Below are 21487 nucleotides of genomic sequence, written 5' to 3'. Positions count from 1 at the left end.
ACTCTTTTAGCTCCTCATCTGTTACGCTAAGTTTAGCACCACCACCCATCTCCCTCAACTCACCAATGAATTTCTCTTGCCACCAAACCCTTCAAAGTCAGAATCATCTGCCTCTTCAAACATGATCAAGGGATATAATTTACACCAACATCGCATCAAGGTTTGTTTTTTGACATCCTGCCAAGCTAACAAAGCCATGAAGATAGCGTCTTTTACATTAAATTAATTTGGAACTCCGGGATTGTACCGTCATCATAATTTACAAGCTTACGCAGGTGTGTTATGATTTTCTTTTCCAACACAACATTATTGTTTTTTCGTTTTTTCATATATGGCTAGGCAAGACAAGTAAAATACATATAAACATGGATGTAATAAGTCAAGAGAAATGTCCAGTATTGATATTTCAACTTTGAACATGTTTTACTCAAAATCAGGTATTGGCGATGTCGTCCCTTTACCTCCGGACACCTCATATACTACTATAAATTTTCTGCTTTTCATAATGCTACTTTCAACTTCCATCTCGATCATTTCCACATTATCTTTACCTTTTGTTATCTTTATCACATTTAATCCCTTTCTATTCAATAACATGACTCCTTCCCCCTGTTGATCCATTCTGTTTTTCGACCAATGGTTGTATAAACCTTGTTCCACCATACTTGATATAGGACCTTTCAGTTTTGTCTCCACAATTCCCATTATGTCTAGTTTCTCTATTAACAAATACTTATTTAATTCATTTATTACAGAAATCATACCATCCATGTTTGTGGATGCCACTTTTAATTTTTTCTTTTCTTCCCTCTCTTTTTTTTAATGTTTCCATTTTTCTGATGTACCATTTTCTCAGCCTCAGATCCAGTGCTCTCTCTCTCTCTAAAAAAAAAAAAAAAAAAAAAAAAAAATCAGGCTGTTCTCATTTTTTTCCTTAGCTTCATTTCTTAGTGCCCCATCTTTCTCTATTTCTGCATTGTTCAATTCTTTTTTTTATACACACATTTTTGTCATTTTCACTGTTAGCTAGTTTTGCTGCTTTCAATAGTATCTCTTCAGCTATCATTTGAGTCATTAGTTTGATTTTTATTGGCCTGTAGTGTTTTTCTTCAGAGTGTGTGCCTATTCTATGCACATTGTCGATTTCCTTCGTCAAGGATGCGTTATGTTGCCCTGGCTGTTCAACTTATACATGGATGGGGTAGTGCGAGAGGTAAATGCAAGGGTAGTGGATCAGGAATTGGAGATGGTTAAAGAAAATGGAGAAAAGTGGGAGGTGAGCCAGCTGTTGTTTGCGGACGACACTGTGCTTGTGGCAGGATCGGAGGAGGGATTGAGGAAGCTGGTGACAGAGTTTGGGAGAGTATGTGATAGAAGAAAGCTAAAGATAAATGTGGGTAAAAGTAAGGTGATGAGATGTACAAGGGGTGAAAGTGGCAGTAATCTGGAAGTGAGCATTAAGGGAGAGCGACTGGAGGAAGTGGATAGTTTTAGATATTTGGGTGCAAATATGGCAGGAAAAGGTGGAGTGAAAGTGGAGGTAGAATGTAGATTGAGAGAAGCGAGTAAATGCCTTGGTGGATTGAAGAGTGTAATGAGGAATAGACATTTGGGAATGGATGCTAAGAGGAGACTGTATGAAGGAGTGATTGTGCCAACAGCACTGTATGGGGCAGAAACATGGAACATAAGAGAGGAAGAGAGGAGTTTGAATGTGAGATGAGGTGTCTGAGAAGTATGATGGGGGTTACTAGGCTAGATAGAGTGAGAAATGAGGAGGTGAGGAGGAGAATGGGGGTGGAAAGGGAGTTGGGAGATAGGGTTGATGAAAGAGTATTAGGATGGTTTGGACACATGGAAAGAATGAGTGAAGAAAGACTAGTAAAAGAGGTATGGAAGGCAGATGTGGAGGGAGTGAACATGAGGGGACGTCCTAAGATGAGGTGGATGGATGGGGTGAAGGGGGGCTTTGGGGAAGAGGGGAATGTCTGTTGAGGAAGGACGGGAGAGGACAGAAGAACATAAGAAATAAAGGACCATAAGGCCTACACTAGGCAGCTCCGTATCCATCACCACCTGTCATCTCCATCCATAAAGTTGTCTAATCGTTAATTCCTTTGCATTCTCTTCTACCTGCTGTTTTACTATTTCTTGAAAGAGATTTTTTGATTTTCACATTCCTGTTTCCACTGATTTTTTCATTTCAATGAGATCCGTCTCTGATTCTCCCATCTTTTTGATCACTACTTGTAATTGTTCTTTGACCTCTTTAGTTCTTCATTTTTGCTTCTATCCTCGTTTTTCTTTCTTTCATCTTCTCTTTTAATCATATTTAGTTCACTTTGTAGATCATTTAACTCAACTGTTTATTTTGTCATTGGTTCTGCGTACATTTGACATCTCTATTTGCAAAGCTCTATAGTCTATTTTTAAATCAATACATCCATCAAGTCATTGATGTTTTGATTCCTTAGTGCCCTGCTAATCCTAGTTTCTCTTTCCATATCCATTATTTTTTCTATTGCTCCCCTTTCCCTCTGAAAACCCAAAAATTCATTGCTTTCATACCTTTGAGTCATCTTCGTAGTGACGCTTATACACATTCTCTTTGGGATCACTCCCAGTGGTGACTCCACTCTACTCATATCTATTCCTCTCTTTGTTGGTTCAATAAGTCTTTTTTTCTTCTTTACTTTCCTCTATTTTGTGCTAAAACTATACTTTTCAAATACTGGATATGGTACCTTACTGGTCACTTGAGAACACAACCCTACATCCCAAAAACAACACCGCATTTTTCCTGATTCAATCAACAAACCATTAACTCGGAGCTCAATTGCTGGACTTCGTCTCCGACGACAAATGTATGTGTCCGAGGTGAAATGCCTGAGTATGGTTGGGGTTACTTGGCTGGATAGAGAGAGAAACAAGGTGAGGAGGAGAGTGGGGTTGGAAAAGGAGTTGGGAGATAGGGTTGACGAGAGAGTATTAGGATGGTTTGGACACATTGAAAGAATGAGTAAAGAAAGATTAGTAAAAAAAGATTGGGAGGCAGAGGTGGATGGAGTGAACATGAGGATGCAACCAAAGAAGAGATGGATGGATGGGGTAAAAGGGGTGATGGGAAAGAGGGGAATGTCTGTTAAGGAAGGGAGAATACAGAAGATAACGGTGAGTGGAGAATGGTTGTGTGTGAATGATGCTGTGATGCATATTAGGAAGTGGGTGAGGGGATGGGGGAGGTTGAATGTGTGAATATTTTGATGAAGAGGGATGGTCACTATATAAATGAAGCAGTGGGGTAAACCAACATCAGCTGTTGGGTCTTGCTATGAATTTCTGTGTATTGGTGCATTGCTTCTGACCTGGACATTGGGCTGGGGTAGGTATGCCCTTCATCCTCCAGGAGCTGAGATAAAAAGGAAACAAGTAGGTACTTGATGTGTTGGGAGTGGGGGTGTGCCTTGGTAGGCTACCTCCCTTATAAGGTGGAAGAATCCTTTTGGTATATAGATAGTAATAACAAAAAAAGAGGAAATATAATAATTATGTAGAAGTGCAATGTAGAAAAACATTATAAACAAGTAAAGTTTAGTAGACAAATAGAGAATATGAAGCAAAACTTCTTTCAAGAAAAGATTGAAAGGATTCAACTGAGCAATTGGGACCATTGAAAGATTGAATGTGCTACCAGTAGAGGTTATGAGTGTTCAGAGAACAAAGGGTTTTAACCCATTCAACTCCGATGACAAGATGTCTTGTCATTTGGTCAAATAAAACAAAAAATCATAAAACACCAAAATGTTTGATCAAACACCAGAAAAATATGACGTCAATCCTCGCTTCGCTCGCAGCGAAGCGAGGATTGACGTCATATTTTTCTGGTGTTTGATCAAACATTTTGGTGTTTTATGATTTTTTGTTTTATTTGACCAAATGACAAGACATCTTGTCATCGGAGTTGAATGGGTTAAGCTAGGTATTGATATAGAGAAAACAACCAAAATGCATTTGTTGGTTTGTCCATAATGTCATTGAGTCATAGAATACCTAGTGTGCCTCACTTGGTAGAGGTGCACAGAAGCAATGAAGATCAACCAAATGCTGAACCCAAGCCTCAACGTGAAAGAGTCACTACTAGACTTAATCGTTCTGCTCCACAACTTGGAAATTGTAGTACTCCTCAACCCTCCTCTGCGGAGGTTCTCCCATCCCGAGTTGAGGGAATGTCTCCTGCCCCATCTAGAGGGGCACCTAAAGTTCCCATTGCTGAAACCCCACAGGGTTCCTTTAATAAAGCCTCCTCTCAATCAGTCAACCTTCCAAACTTGGGGGGCTCCCCAATAAAGGGATCACGGACTGATATGCCTCACTCAGTTGAGGCGCACAGAAGCAAAACTATGGAGTCTGAAGCTGTGCGCAGTAAAAGACTCCACAGTCCACCCTCATCTCCATCTTCTTCCCCAAATCGTGATAAGCAATCTAAGAAAGGAACTAATAACCCAGACTCTACATCGTCGGTCGGACCTTTGTCAGAGAGGAGGATGCCACCCGCGAAAGCAAAGAAATTAGAAAAGAACCCATCTTGTAGACCCTCTCTCTCCTAGACTTCTCTTTCCAGACCAGTAGACCCAAAAAAGAAAAAGAAAACAGTATAATGTCCATAATTCAATGGAATATTCAAGGTTTTAATTCTCATCGAGAGCAGGTTGGGATTCTCTTTAAAGAACATGATGTGTCTACTATTTGTCTGCAAGAAACTATGCTTGGCGATTTATCCCCTAATGTTGGACTTAATTATAAATTTTACAGATCTCCTATGATTGGGGGCCGTGCCCATGGAGGTACTGGTATCATTGTTAAGAAATCTGTAAACCACAGAAGTGTCCATCTACATTCGGTGTTGCAGGCTTGTGCAGTACAAATCTTTACCACTAAATGGATCACTCTATGTTCTTTGTATTTGGAACCTGAACTGGAAGATCGACTCGTAGACATATATAACCACCCCCGTCAGTTTGAGTTAAATGACCTACAATCTTTGGTTGACCAGCTCCCTGAGCCTTTTATTTTAATGGGTAACTTTAATGCCAAGCATCCTCAATGGGGTGAATCAAGGTGTGACCCCTGGGGCAATATAATTGAAGAATTTATTGATAATAACGATGTCATTTTGATGAATGACTGTTCCAAAACTAGGTTTGATGTCTTTCAGAACTCAAGTTCTGCTATAGACCTAACTATTTGTTCATCATCCTTAACCTCTTCAGTACGGGCCAAAATCTCGCGGGCAGCATTAGCTGCCAGACGTATGATGTGTCGTAGTAATACTCGCATCATAAAATATAGTCACAGCTCATATCGATCGTTCTCTCTTTCACCCGTGAATTTTGATAACCATAGAAAATGTGATGAAGACAGTTTAGAGAGTATGTCATTACGCAGGGGCAACTACAATAAATATAATCAAGACGCCGATATGGCAGCCTCACGTATCCACTTGCTCCTCATGCTGCCTATGTATGCGGCACCGTATGGAAGGGGTTAAGATTAGACTACAGTTGGTCAATAGATGAAGATCTACATGGTAACAACCACTGGCCTATCCATATAAAATATTTAAAGAACACTCCCTCCTCTTGCTTACCTAAATGGAAGACAGGAGAAGCTAATTGGGAATTATTTAGGAGATCCACAGAGATTAATCATAAGACTAGTGATTTTTGTAGTAACTCTGATGCATATGATTATCTGGTAGACATCATACTTTCTGGTGCTTTCTCTTCCATTCCTAGGACAGCCGGTAAACCTCAACGCCCAGTAGTCCCCTGGTGAAACGATGAATGTGCTTTAAGCAGAAAGATTACAAGAACTTGCTATAAGAGATATCGGAGATATCCTTGTTTAGTCAATAAGATAGCGTACAGAAGAGCTCGAGCAAAGCAGAAGAAAATCTTCAAGAAAGGAGGGAATCCTTCATTAAATATATTAGCGAGTTGAAATATGACTCTTCCCCTACCTTAGTATGGAATAGGATTGGAAAATTACAGGGAAAGTTTACTCCATCTCCTTTACCCATTCTGAAGATAAATGACTCTTATATCAGATACAAGAGAAGTAGCAGAGGCTTTTGGAAGACATTATGCTGATATTTCAAGTCCACTACATTATTCACATGATTTCAGAAGAATTAGAGCCAAGACCACGATTATTCCTCCCACCAATACGAACTCGGAGGCATATAATCTTCTTTTCACCTTGAATGAAATGGATCATGCTATATCTTTATTCTCCCCAACCTCTCCTGGAGAGGATGACATTCTTTATTCCATGGCTGGTCACTTATCCATATCGTCAAATAAATTCCTTTTAAATGTGCTGAACAAATTTTGGTCTTGTGGATCTTCTCCTAAATCTTGGAAGACTTCAATTACACAATGTAACACATGTTTTGTTTATTTGTATTTTTTCATGTTTATATATGTATTTCGTGTCACTAAATCCAAATATCACATTAATTTTGATGTAACATCGATATTTCTTTATTTATTCTTGATTTTATATCTTATTGTTATATACGCAACCTTTCTCTACAGTAGTTAATTGATTCAATCTACTTTAGCATTCTAAGGATTATTATACAACATCTAGTATTTTTTTCATAATATGAAGTGTATTTAAGAGCTACAATATTAGTAAGAACAAAATAAACAACACAACTTTGCACTGCAAGTGTTTTGATGACTTCTCATGATTAGAAGTGCTTTGACGATCGAGATTTTCTAGAATGCATGCTTTCGTCTTTTCTGACTAGTGACCATATGTAATCTCCCATCATAGCAGTATTCCATCGTCCATGATATCTTCTTTCCATAGTTGCGATATCCTGATGAAATCTCTCGCCATGCTCCTCACTGACAGTCCCCAAGTTTTCGGGGAAGAAATCTAGGTGAGAATGCAAGAAATGTATATTCAAGGACATACAACAACCAAGTTTCCTGAAGTTCTCAATAAGCTTTGCCACTATTTATTTATAATTAGGGTCCTTGTGATTTCTTAGGAATCCACGAACTACATCACGAAATGAACACCAAGCTTCTCTTTCAACTTTCGTCATCGCTCTTTCCAGTTTCCAGTTTCCGTTTTCGTTTCCGGTACACAGATGTCATGCAGTCTTCTCCTAGTAGATTCCATTCTTTCATTCTTGATGTAAGAAGCTCAGCTCCTGACTTAGTAAGACCTAAGTCTCTGATTAAGTCATCTAGCTCACTCTGACTTGGAAAGTGAGGCTCCGAAGTCGTTCTTGGTGCGAAATCTTCGTCTCCTATTTCATGGCTGCTGCTACCTGCTGACCCTTCAGATGAAATTTCCATTGCATCTTCCATCTGGAAAGAAAGAAATAACTAAATATAGCAACTTCAACAAAGACGAATAGCATTAGTATTCCATATATCTTTACGAAAGTGAATGTATATTAAGTATTTAATATTGAATTTAATTAAAAGTAAAGAGAGGATGATAAAAATAAACTTGCATTTTCTGGTGGTTATGGTACTGGTAAGCTATCATCATGTGGGACAGGTGCTCTAGATGATGGTATGTCTGGATACTGCAGAGCTTGTCTTCCTTTCACTTTCCTGTGCTTCGTCACATCAATCATACAAAAGTAGCAGTCGTCGTGATGGCTCTTTGGCTCTCACCATATTCTAGGAATGGCAAAAGGCATTGCCCCTCCTGTACCTCTCAGCCATCCTTCTAGAGTAGATCGGCAGCTTCCACATATCACATGAGGTGCCCATGGCTTGTCCTGGTCACCCATGGGCATTCCAAAATAGAGTCTGTACGCTATCCACACTTTAGCACCTCTCACGATCTTATGTAGTACTTGTTTTTTCCCAATATAATAACCACACACATAGCAAAATGTATCAGGAGAATTTTCACATCCTCTAGTAGCCATCTTAACAGGTAAATAGTTCAGTCATTGATCTGAAAGAGAAAATTAGATAAACATTTAGTAGCAGACCACATAACAATTCCAAAATATACATGGTAACATTGAAATTATATGTACAGTCAAACCTCGGTTTTCGAACATAATCCGTTCGAGAAGGCTGTTCGAAAAGCGATTTGTTCGAAAACCGAAACAATTTTTCCCATTGTAATCAATGTAAATAATTTTAATCCGTTCCAAGTCTAAAAAACAACTTTTTCTAATTTTTTTTTTTTTACTATTTTACACCATAAACTGCACTGTATACTGTTTACCATAAATAAGTGTATCCCACTTCTTTTCTTAAACTTTTCAAACCACCCTCTGCTTGCTTTAAAATCAAACCCTTCCGGAATAATGCTAGGATCTTTTTTTTATCAAATCTTCATACAATTGTCTTGCTTTGGCACAAATTGCATCTTCACTAAGAGTATCACCTGCTAACTGTTTCTCATTTACGAAAATCAGCAAAAGTTTCTCCACTTCCTCCAATACCTGTGGCCTTTGTTTGCTAAAAACACTTGATCCTTTAGCCACATCACTTGCTTTAACCTGGTCTTTATTTTTTAGGATGGTGCTTATCGTCGATTTCGCCATCCCAAACTCCTTAGCCAACGCAGACACACGAACGCCAGATTCATATTTCGCTATTAATTCTTTTTTAAATTCAATAGTTTTGCGCACTACTTTCCTCTTTTCTTCACCACTTGAACTTGCTTTCTTTGGACCCATGATTAGGGGCTAATACACGATGCAAAGATGAAAAAAGTCAGATTTACGTAAATAAGAACGAACACGTCTGCTCGGAATGAACTTTGATCGCAAATGCGCTACAGAGGAAGCGTCCTTAGCATTCGAGTTCTCTCGGCTCGCGAGTGAGCCGCGTTCGGGTACGCTCGGCTTCTTTCGGTTTGTTCGAGAGCCGAAATTTGGTCGAGTTCTGAGACGTAAAATTCTCGAACTTTTTGGTCGAAAACCGATTTGGTCGAGAACAGAAGCGTTCGATAACCGAGGTTTGACTGTATTTCTATAACGGTCGATGATACAGAAACAATAATTGCATATTAGAAATCAGCAGGAAAAATGGATTAATAAACTCTAAAAAAAATACAATAAACAAAACTTTTGAAAAAAAAAATGTTACGTTGTGTTATCATAGGAATCTTAAAGGCAGGAAAAGACTCTCATGACCCACAAAGTTACAGACCTATTGCTCTCACTAGCTGCATTTGTAAGATCTGTGAAAGAATGGTTAATATGCGTTTAGTTTGGTTTTTGGAATCTAAAAATCTCCTATCTAACTGACAGTTTGGATTTAGAAGAAATAAGTGCACTCTGGACCCCTTACTCTTTATCACTCGTGAGATTCAGAATGCCTTTGCAATTCAGAACTTGAGCATCGCTGTGTTTTTTTTACTTGAAAAATGCCTACGATACTACCTGGCGGGTAGGCATTCTGAAGCAAGTTGCAGAGTGGGGTATCGGGGGTAATATGTTCAATTGTTTAAAGGATTTCTTGTCTGACTGTTATCTAAAAGTCCGAGTGGGCTCTTCTTTCTCTTGTGCATATCTTCAAGAGGAAGGGATTCCCCAAGGAAGTGTTCTGAGTCCTACACTCTTCAGCATAGCCATTTATAGTTTGTTAGAACAAGTTCCCACAGGAGTTCATGGATTGGCTTATGCTGATGACTTCGCTATTGTGTGCAGCAAATCAACAACATTAGAAACAGGCCAAAAGATTCAAGAGGTTATTAACTTAGCAACAGCATGGGCTAATTGCAGGGGCTTCAGATTCTCTGCTGAAAAAACCAAAACCATAAGGTTTTCCAGACTAAGACGCAAGGAAGAGATACCAACACTATTCCTAGAGGGTGTCATATTACCATATGAAGATGAAGTAAAATACTTGGATCTGGTTTTGGACAAAAGGTTGACATTCACTCATCACATAAATGAGGTTGTATACACTGTTAAACAGCGACTTAATACAGACACTCCTCAACTTACGTTGTAGTTACGTTCTGAACGGCCGAACGTAAGTTGAAAATGAACGTAAGTTGTTACCGTACTATACATCCGTAAATTCTATTACCGTATCTTATAAAACACCCCTAAATCATTAATTATACACATAACATTTTAAAATAATAACATTAATTTCAAATAAAATTCAAGCAACATAAATTGAGATGGTGGAGGAGGAGGAGGAGGAGGCAAGGCATGTTCAGTCTGTCATTTGTGCCATGTAAACAATGGACGCAGCGTCATGTGTAAGTATCGTTTGAACTACGGAGAGCGCGCTAAACTAAAAAAATCAACAATTTTTTTTTTTACAATTTTTTTTTTACAGTCGGTTCAAACGTAAAATAAACAAAACGTAAAACAAACAAAACGTAAAACGAATGAACGTAAGTAGAGGAGTGTCTGTATACTAAAGGTAGTGTCTCGTTTCAACTGGGGAGCAGATCGTATAACTTTAATAAGGCTTTACCAAACATTGTGCCTTAGCAAAATGGATTATGGATGTCAAATTTATGGATCAGCAAGTAAAACTTCATTAAAGAAGCTTGAAATAGTCCACAATATGGCTTTACGGATCTGTTCGGGAGCCTATAGAACATCTACAGTGGATAGTTTGTATGTGGATGCAGGAGTTCCTCCCCTGTATATTCGCAGGGAGGAATTAAGCCTTAGAAATATATCTCGTGTCATGACATCAAAACAGAATCCAAACTTCAAATATGTAAAGCAGCCGATAGACAGAGCTCCAAGGAAAAGTACTCTGCCAAAACCTTTAGAAGTGAGATGTGAAGTTGGGACAGAGAAGGAAGGACTTGTTCCTAATACAATTGCTGAGATCACGCCTCCCAAATTCCCTCCTTGGAACCGATGCCCCACTGTAATATGTCCTCTTAAAAACAAGAAAAATAGAATTGCTGTAGAGCTAAAAAGCGAATTTTTAGAACATTTATCAGTACATGCTGATTCGATTTTTATTTATGCAGATGGATCAAAATCCCAAGATGGTGTTGGTTGTGCTGTTGTATCTGATAGTACAGTTTTAAAGAGAAAGTTGCCTGATTTTAGCTCTGTCTTTACTGCTGAACTGCTGGCAGTCAGCAATGCCCTCAAATTTGTTTTTAATTCTGTTCCATGTAATAAGAACGTCGTTATTTTCACAGACTCCATAAGCATTGTATCCTCTCTAAATACATTATTACCTCGTCACTTTTTAATCCAAGAAATACCGGACTGGTTGATTCTCATTAACAACAGAAAGAAAATAAAAGTAAACTTTTGCTGGGTGCCGTCCCATGTGGGTATCACTGGAAGTGAACAGGCCGATGCTGCAGCCAAAGCCGCCACTAGGCTCAACCATATAACAGACCAAAAGATCCCACATACAGACTTCAAACAAGTAATTCATCGTTATACAATGGAAAAGTGGCAAGAACAATGGACAAGGCTGGACGGTAGTTACAAGTTAAAAGAGATTCACCCCTTGGTGAACCCTTGGAAGTGTCCTTCTTTGAACAGAAGGTCAAGTATTGTTCTAACAAGATTGAGAATTGGCCATTCCTACATTACCCATAAATTTTTTATGGCAAGTGGAGCAGAAAGGCTGGCCCCCCCCAATGTCCCACTTGCCAAGTAGTTTTTACAATAAAACACATTTGAATTCAGTGCCCTGCATTCTCTAATAAGTGCAGGGCAAATTTTTTAACAAATTTATCTTTTAAACAAATTTTAGGGGAGGAAGCTCATGTGAAGAATGTTGTGAAGTTTTTGAAAGACATTGTTTTATTTTATGAAATTTAAGATTGTGTATATTAGTGCTTGTGGGTGTATATTGTTGTGATGTGTTTTTGTGAATGTATATTGTTTTTACTGTTTTATTTGAATTTTTATCTATGAGATAAATATGCGCTGAATGGCCCTCCGGCTCCGGCGCTTGGCCTTCGAGCCAAAATTTCATAAATCAATCAATCAATCAATCAATCAATAATTCAACATTGTTTTTGATGCAGGTTGCTTATGAGAGTCTAGTAACTGATATGGAGTTACACTACATGGAAGAGAAAAATCGAATACCAGTGACCAAGCCACAGCAGAATGGTATATATGTATGCAGCCATGAGGAATCATGGTATAGAGTGCAGATTATTAGGAAAGAGAGAGGTATGTATTAATATTGATTTAGGGATAAGTTCAGTTATAGGTATACTGGAAGTAGGATGTCATTAACCTGTGCCACTGCAAAAATCAGTTTCTTAGTCCATTGAGAAAAAGAGAGGAAAAAGAAAACATACCACATGGTAAAGGAATTTGCACTTTCCTCAACTTTGACCTCACATTCTACGTACAACTTTCCTTCATTTGAACCTTTTGCATTATGTAAGGTAGTGTTAGTTTATACTGATTATTATGCATATCAAAAGTCCTCTTCTTCCAGAACCCATCCTCCACCTCTTCCATCATAGCACCTCGTAGATGAAAGGTCATCTCTTTTTCATGCCACACCACTTTGGTCAAAGGCTGTACAAAATGAGATACTGTCCCTCCATAGCAGGGACTGACAGTCATAGCTGGTTTACCCCTATTGTTCATTATATGACATCCCCCCCCCCCTTATCTACATGAAAAAAATTACAAAACAAACAAGAACAACAACTTATTGGTCAACATTGTTTCTTCGCCCATTTAAACTGCTCTCCATTCAGGTTTATTTTTTACATTCTTACATGGAGAACTGACAACCAGAGACTGATCTTCTCCCTACAACTTCCAGCCAGTGACATAGCAACAGTCTCACTCTGATACAACACAACAATCCAAAGTTTCTTACCTAAAAGTTCTGTGTGAGATTCCAAGGACTGTTACCAGTCACTGTGTACCAGATTCACATTGCACTTACACCATTCATCATTTTCTTTTTCTACAGATAAAGATAACAGTGTAACAGTATTCTTTGTGGATGATGGTGATGAGGAAACTATACCTTTGGAATCATTATATGAGTTGAAAAAAGACTTTCATCAGCTTCCATGCCAGGTAAGAAATTCATAAGTTATATGCAAATAGTATACATTTTTTATGAACCCTTTCAGTATTGCAATCACAGGAAAAAGATTTGTACACACATATATTTACCAAAAGGCCCTTTCCCCTTGTATAAGGGGTGGCTAAGTGAAAACATGAGCCACCATACTCCCATCTCCAATCTCCATCCCTCCCTTCCCAGCACCTCACAGATGAAGGGTTATCCCCATTAGCACACTGTCTAGGCCAAAGACATTGCAGCAAGATATGGCACCTCCAAAACAGAGCCTAACATCAGGAACTGGTTTAACCAAATTGCTTTATTATCCACTCAAAAAAAATTCAAAACAGAGAGGAAGAATTCTTTCAGGCTGCATCCCTCATCCATTTACAACCATTTATCATTCATTCCTGTTGTTTGCATACTACCTTCCTTGCTTGATAGACATAACTCCTGCTTCTAGTGCCCCCCCATTCCCCATCCATCAACTTTACTCCTGGTCTACCTGTCATGTTTCCTCCATCAACCTCTGCTTTCAAACAGTATCCTTATTCTTTCTGTACATGCAAAAAATCTCAGCTTTCTTTGATCAACTCTTATTGCCAGCTCTCTTCACCACAGTCTATGCCTCAATTCCACATTCCTTGCACTATCCATCCATGCAATCACCCCCATACTTTTTTAATCGCAAATGTATGTAGGGTTTTACTTTCTGCCTCCTTTATATTCCAAGATTTTGTACTATACAGATATTTACCTTCATTTAAAAAAATTTACTCACAAAATTTTAATCAGAACACATGTAGATTGTCTGACTGTCACGCGCGTGCATAATGCAAACTTACATAAACAATGTTTGCGTTTCTAAAACTATAATCGTAAACAATTGCACTTACGTAAAAAATGTTATAGTCAACTTGACAAAAAAAAAAAAAAAGTAAATTCATGATAAGGCCAGTATTTCTAAGGTCTACAACCCAGTCAAACAATTCTTTTTCAAGATGTTGATATGTAAATACTGAAAACCTTACTGCTCTCTTGGATTATGGCATTTCTTTAAGCTGATCTTTCTGCTTTCTCTATCCCTTCACTACCTTTTCTGAAACCCCAAACTCCCTTTCTACAGATCTATTTCCATGTTCTGTGTAATCCACCACTTTCAGCTTAAAACCAACTTCATAGCTCTTTCTCTTACCGGTACTCATGATTAGGGTTTGCAGTTATTAGGCCTAAAACTCCGTGCGATCTACCATAGATCTAACAGTATGGTAGGCCTTAATGAAGTTTATGTAAATTATTTTTATTGCAAAAATCATAAGTTTATTTAAGTTACATTACACTACAAAAACATAATTTGCACACATATCATAGAAACACAGCCACTAGTGAAACAGGTGATGTATGGTAACGTATGGTAAACAAAGGGTCAAGGTTGCATTAATTATAAACACTATAAAACATGCGAAAGATTTGGAAAGGAGACTATTTTACGATTTTATTGTAATTTATATATGATTTTCTAGCAGCAATAGTTCAGTTTAAAGCAGGAAGTCTGTGGGAACCTTTGATATATATATATATATATATATATATATACATATACATATACATACTTATACCAAAGGCTTTTTCCCTCTTACAAGGGAGGTAGCCAAAAAGAAAAAGGCATAAAACCATTCCCACCCACTCCATCCCTAATACACTCCACTCCATTCCACCCTCTACCTTCCCTCTTATCTTGGCACCTCCTGGATGATGGGTCATCCCTGCATCTTGTCCGTTGCTCTGGGTCTGAGGCAGTGTCACAAGACACAGCGCATCCACATCAAGGCTGCCTCATTAAATCGGCGACCTCCCCTTTCTGTCCCCTCATGCAGAAAAGGAGAAGACGGGGAGAAATCCTTTCGGGCTGAGTCAAATTTTTCTCACACATACTACCTCACCCCCATCCCCCCACCCTTTCCACCTCATGCATCACAACATCATCCATATACAACCATTCTCCATTCACCCCTGTCTTCTGTCCTCTCCCATCCTTCCTCAACAGATATTTCCCTCTTCCCCAAGGCCCCTTTCACCCTATCCATCCGTCTCATCCTAGGACGCCCCCTCATGTTCACTCCCTCCACATCTGCCTTCCATACCTCTTTTACTAGTCTTTCTTCACTCATTCTTTCCATGTGTCCAAACCATCCCAATACTCTTTCATCCACCCTATCTCCCAACTCCCTTTCCACCCCTGTTCTCCTCACCTCCTCATTCTTCACTCTATCCAACCTAGTAGCTCCCATCATACTTCTCAGACATCTCATCTCAAATACATTCAAACTCCTCTCTTCCTCTCTTATGTTCCATGTTTCTGCCTCATACGGTGCTGTTGGCACAATCACTCCTTCATACAATCTCCTTTTAGCATCCATTCCCAAATGTCTGTTCCTCATTACACTTTTTAAACCACCAAGGCATTTACTCGCTTCACTCAATCTACACTCTACCTCCACCTCCACTCCACCTTTTCCTGCCACATTCACACCCAAATATCTAAAACTATCCACTTCCTCCAGTCACTTTCCCGTAATGCTCACTTCCAGTCTGCTGCCATTTTCAGCCCTTGTACATCTCATCACCTTACTTTTACCCACCTTTTCCTATAGCTTTCTCACATATCTGTCTTACCAAAAAAATCTGAGTCTACGCAACCTCTACCTGTCCAAAATCCACACTGCTCCTCGCCAATCACTCCCTCTGTTCCTCTCCTAATCCTCTCAATCAAGATCCTCCCATAAGCCTTCCCAACTACACTACACTCAACAAGCTGATCCCTCTGAAACTACTACACTCACACTTATCCCCTTTTCCCTTGTAAAGTGGAACTATACAGGCACTCCTCCAGTCCTCCACCATTCCCACCCATTCCATCCCTAATACACTCCACACCCCTCCACCCTCTACCCTCCCTCTCATCTTGGCACCTCCTGGATGACTGCATCCCTGCATCCTGTCCACCCCCCCCCCCCTCTATGCCTCCTCATGCAGAAAGAAGACAGGGAGAAATCCCTTCGGGTCGCGTCAAACTTTGCTCACACATACTACCTCACCCCCCATCCCCTCACCCATACCATCTCATGCATCACATCATCATCCATATACAACCATTCTCCATTCACCCCTGTCTTCTGTCCTCTCCCGTCCTTCCTCAACAGACATTCCCCTCTTCCCCATAACCCATTTCACCCCATCCATCCATCTCATTCTAGGTTGCCACCTTGTGTTCACACCCTCCACATCTGCCTTCCACACCTCTTTTACTAGTCTTTCTTCACTCATTCTTTCCATGTGTCCAAACCATCCCAATACTCTTTCATCAACCTTATCTCCCAACTCCCTTACCACCTCTGTTCTCCTTACCTCCTCATTTCTCATGTCAAAGATAATTTCTCATGTCAAGTCACTTGAGATAATTTCTCATGTCAAATCACTTGAGATAATTACATAAGAACATAAGAATGAAGGAGACTGCAAGAGAGCAGAAGGCAGCTCCATATCCATCACCACCTGTCATCCTAGGTCCCTTTCTGAGTCTACTCTTTTGACTTCCCTAATACCAATTTTATATTGTCCCGATATTCTATTTTTGTTTTTTCCAAATTCCATTATACTGCATTTCTTAATGTTAAAGTTCACTTCACACTTCTGACTCCATTTCCATATTTTGTCTAGGTCTTCTTGTAATGATCTGCAGTCTTCTTCTGTGCTTACTCTCTTAAGTAGTTTGGCATCATCAGCAAAGAATTTCATGTAACATTTCACTCCTTCGTCCATATCATTTATATATATGGCAAACATTAAAGGAGCCAATACAGAGCCCTGTAGGACACCACTTATCATATCTTCCCAGTTCGAGTTCTTGTCTTTTAAGTACCACTCTCAATTTTCTCCCACTCAAGAAATCTTTCATCCATTCCAGTAGCTTACCTTGTATTCCTCCAATGATTTCAATTTTTCCTATTAGCTTTTTATGTGGTACTTTATAAAAAGTCTTCTGCAAGTCCAAGAAGGCATTCTGCCCAGGCATCTCTTTCTTGTATTATTTTTATTAATCTTGTGTAAAACCATAAAAGTTTGTGGGAAACGATCTTCCACTTCTAATCCCAAATTGTTTAGGGTTTAATATTTTATACTCTTCCAAGTGTTTGATCCATTTGTTCCTGAAAACCTTTTTGCATATTTTTGCTACTGTGCTTGTAAGGGATACTGGTCTGAAGTTTTTAGGATTTTCTTTGTTTCCTCTTTTATATATTGGTACGATGTTTGCATTTTTCCAATCTTGTTTTACCTTTCCTTCTTTGAGTGAGAAATCAATTATCTTGTATAATTTGTCTGGCAGTTCATCTATAAACTCTTTCAATATCCGATTTGTAATTCCATCCAGTCCATGTGATTTCCTAACATTTAGGTTTTTTATTTGGTCTCTTATTTCTTTCTGTTACCTTTATTTCTTTCATTTTAGCGGATCTTTCTCATTGTCCATCTTCCCAAATTTGTGAGCTCTCAATTGTAAAAACAGACCTGAAATGTCTGATTATAACTTCAGTCATTTCTATATCATCTATATATTCTTTATCTCCACGCAGTTTCACTATTTCATGTTTGTCTTTTAATTTATCATTTACATATCTGAAAAATAGTTTAGGTTGATCCTTGCACATGTCTATAATATCTTTTTCATACATATACGAAGGCTTTTTCCCCCTTACAAGGGAGGTAGCCAAAAAGAAAAAGGCATAAAATCATTCCCACCCATTCCATCCCAAAATACACTCCACTCCCCATCACCCTCCCTCTTATCTCATCACCTCCTGGATGACGGGTCATCCCTGCACCTTGTCCACTGCCCTGGGTCAGAGGCAGTGTTGCATGTCACAGCACATCCACAGCAAAGCCACTTTATTAAATCGGCGACCCCCCCTCTCCGGCCCCCCATGCATAAAAGGAGAAGACGGGGAGAAATCCCTTCAGGCTGCATTAAATTCTGCTCACACATACTACCTCACCCCCCATCCCCCCACCCACTCCACCTCATGCATCACAACATCATCCATATACAACTATCCATTCACCCCTGTCTTCTGTCCTCTCCCGTCCTTCTTCAACAGACATTCCTCTCTCCCCCAAGGCCCCCTTCACCCCATCCATCCATCTCATCCTAGGTCGTCCCCTCATGTTCACTCCCTCCACAACTGCCTACCATACTTCTTTTGTTAGTCTTCTTCACTCATTCTCTCCATGTGTCCAAACCATCCTAATACTCTTTCATCAACCCTATCTCCCAACTCCCTTTCCCCCCCCCCCTGTTCTCCTCCTCACCTCCTCATTTCTCACTCTATCTAGCCTAGTAACCTCCATCATACTTCTCAGACACCTCATCTCACATTCAAACTCCTTCTCTCTTATGTTCCATGTTTCTGCCCCATACGGTGCTGTTGGCATAATCACTCCTTCATACAGTCTCCTCTTAGTATCCATTTCCAAATGTCTATTCCTCGTTACACTTTTTAATCCACCAAAGCATTTACTCGCTTCACTCAATCTACATTCTACCTCCACCTCCACTCCACCTTTTCCTGCCACATTCACACCCAAGTATCTAAAACTATCCACTTCCTCCAGTAGCTCTCCTTTAATGCTCACTTCCAGTCTACTGCCACTTTCACCCCTTGTACATCTCATCACCTTAATTTTACCCACATTTATCTTCAGCTTTCTTCTTTCACACACTCCCCCAAACTGTCACCAACTTCCTCAATCCCTCCTCCGATCCTGCCACAAGTGCAGTGTCGTCTGCACACAACAGCTGGCTCACCTCCCACTTTTCTCCATTTTCTTTAACCATCTCCAATCCCTGACCCACTACCCTTGCAACTACCTCTCGCACCACCCCATCCATGTACAAGTTGAACAACCAGGGCAACATAACGCATCCCTGACGAAGTCCCACCTTTACCTTGAACCACTCCCTCCCTCCATTTCTAATCCTGACACATGCTCTACTACCCTCGTAAAAACTCTTGACAGCTCCTAGAAGCTTTCCTCCTATCCCATATATCTGCATAACCTCCCACAGTACCTTCCTGTCTACCCTATCGTAAGCCTTTTCCAGATCCATAAAAGCCCCAAAAAACATCCCCTTTCCTATAGCTTTCTCACATATCTGTCTTACCACAAAAATCTGATCTACACAACCTATACCCATCCTAAATCCACAATGTTCCTCACCAATTACTCCCTCTGTTCCTCTCCTAATCCTGCCAATCAAGATTCTCCCATAAGCCTTCCCAACTACACTTAACAAGTTAATCCCTCTGAAACCACCACTCTCACACTTGTCCCCTTTTCCCTTGTAAAGTGGAACTATACAGGCACTCCTCCAGTCCTCCGGCACTCTACCCTCTCTCCAACAAACATTAAATAACCTCACCAGCCAGTCCACCATCACTCTACCTCCTTTTTTTAAACATTCTGCATGGCATCCATCCAGATCAGGTGCCTAACCTGCTTTCATCATCTTAACAACTGCCTTCACTTCATCCTTCCTTATTTCTCCTCCATTTTCCTCACTCATCACTCTCATTTTCTTAGCATTTCCCACTGCAGCTATCTTTCCTTCCCTATCCTCCTTCACATTTAGCAACTCCCTAAAATATTGTGCCCATCTTCCCCTTACTGCCTTTTCTTCCATTATCATCTCTCCATCTGCACCTTTTACCTTTTCTTCTCTACTTGATTCGCCTCCTCTTCCTCTCTTAATTTCTTTCCAAAACATCTTTTTATTACTTTCAAATTTTTCTGTCATACTCTTACCCCACTTCACATCTGCTCTCCTCTTTGCCTTCTTTACCTTGTGCTTTACTTCTTGTCATGATAATAAGACTTGGTAGCTACTCCCAAGCTTTAATCAACTAGAAATCCTGGAAATACATTACAAAATATAGTTTACACAATATATATATATATATAATGAACATATAGGGCTCATCATATGAGTAGACCACATAATTGAACAAGTAAAGGGAGGGAAGCAACTTACGAGGAGAGTCATGACTGTTTCTCTAACCAGTCCCAGACAGAATGCGACGACGTAGTTAGTCAGCTTCGTCTACAGTTTACCAAGTATGACGCGCAACCAAAACAAACAACGAAGCCAGACAGACAGACAGACAGAGTATGACGCACAAATAAACAAATGATTCGAAGTTAAATGACAAAATATGACACTCTCCCCTCCTAAAAAAAGAAAAAGACAAAGTATTCTATAGGTATCAATCCCATCCATATCTGTCCGGAGCCTTAGACACATGGGTTGACCTCTGTACTAGAGATGTTTACGCATTCGTCTCTACGTCAGCCTCTTGATGAAGTTCAGTGTTCTCTGGAATGTCAGGGAGTGTAGTAGTATGTACAGCCTCTGGTGATGAGGTAGATGATGGTTCCAGATTTCCAGCAGGAGAGTAGTTGACCTGTCTTTTGGGATAAGGAGCCAAGTCGCAGACAGAAACTGTTGACTCCCGTCCATCCTGATGTCTAATACAACCACTCCTCGTTTAACGACGACAATTGGGACCAGCGTGCCGTCGTTAACCGAATTGGTCATTAAGCGAAAGTGTATACATATACGTACATGTACTGTATGTACAATGTCCAGCAATACATGTATCTTTATTTTCGTGTATTTTCCCTCTTTTATACAGTACATTAAAGCTTTATTTACTGTTTATTTACGGTGGTTAGGTTCTTGAAATTACCATATATGACCAAATCCGTGTATGCTGACATTCCATATTGAATACCGGGGTATTTTTTTAGTTTCGACTATGGGCGCAATATAGCAATAGAAAATTAATTATTAATTTTGTAAATTAAAATGTATCAATGTGATATGCAATTTTGTGGGCGGAAATGAAAGTAAAAAATACCATGCAACAAGAAAATATGCTAATGAACAAAGTCGGTAGCATAGAATTGGGACGCCATCTTGTCGTCTGCCAACGTCTCTCACGAGGACGAGCCGGATGACATTTAATTTGCAGGTAATGATTTATCAAACACAGGTTAGGTTAGTTTAGGTTAGACGAATTTATCATCCTTTCATTTCTTCGACATCGGCATCTATCATAACAAACATGGTGTACCATTCGTCCGACATGACTTCGTTACTTATGAAATTTGTTTTAGCACCTTTTTTTCCACTCACAAAATTGCATATTACGTTGATACATTATAATTTACAAAATTAATAATTAATTTTCTATTGCTATATTGCGCCCTTGGTCGAAACTAAAAATTTACCACTACCGGTATATACTGTACCCCAGGTAGTTTTTTCAGCTTGCAGGATGGTAATGTAGACCTAAGCTTCAGAACACTTTACCTCACAGGTAATATCCACCGTACAA

At 39.5% G+C, this 21487-nt stretch overlaps 1 protein-coding gene across 5 annotated transcripts in view; it reads left to right on the top strand.

Annotated features, from left to right (window-relative positions):
* Positions 1-21487, top strand: part of LOC143041758 (tudor domain-containing protein 7-like) — a 566748-nt gene that overhangs the window by 265013 nt on the left and 280248 nt on the right. For all 5 annotated transcript variants that reach the window (XM_076213779.1, XM_076213782.1, XM_076213783.1 and 2 more), the window contains 2 exons: positions 12022-12172; positions 12936-13045. In XM_076213779.1, the coding sequence (XP_076069894.1) occupies positions 12022-12172; positions 12936-13045 (261 nt within the window). The remainder of the gene's footprint in view (positions 1-12021; positions 12173-12935; positions 13046-21487) is intronic.

This window comes from Oratosquilla oratoria, chromosome 32 (genome assembly GCF_046742065.1).
Source record: "Oratosquilla oratoria isolate Oo_2021 chromosome 32, ASM4674206v1, whole genome shotgun sequence".
Lineage (NCBI taxonomy): Eukaryota > Metazoa > Arthropoda > Malacostraca > Stomatopoda > Squillidae > Oratosquilla > Oratosquilla oratoria.
The sequence above is the reverse complement of the archived record's forward strand: the minus strand, read 5'-3'. Positions and strand labels throughout refer to the sequence as shown.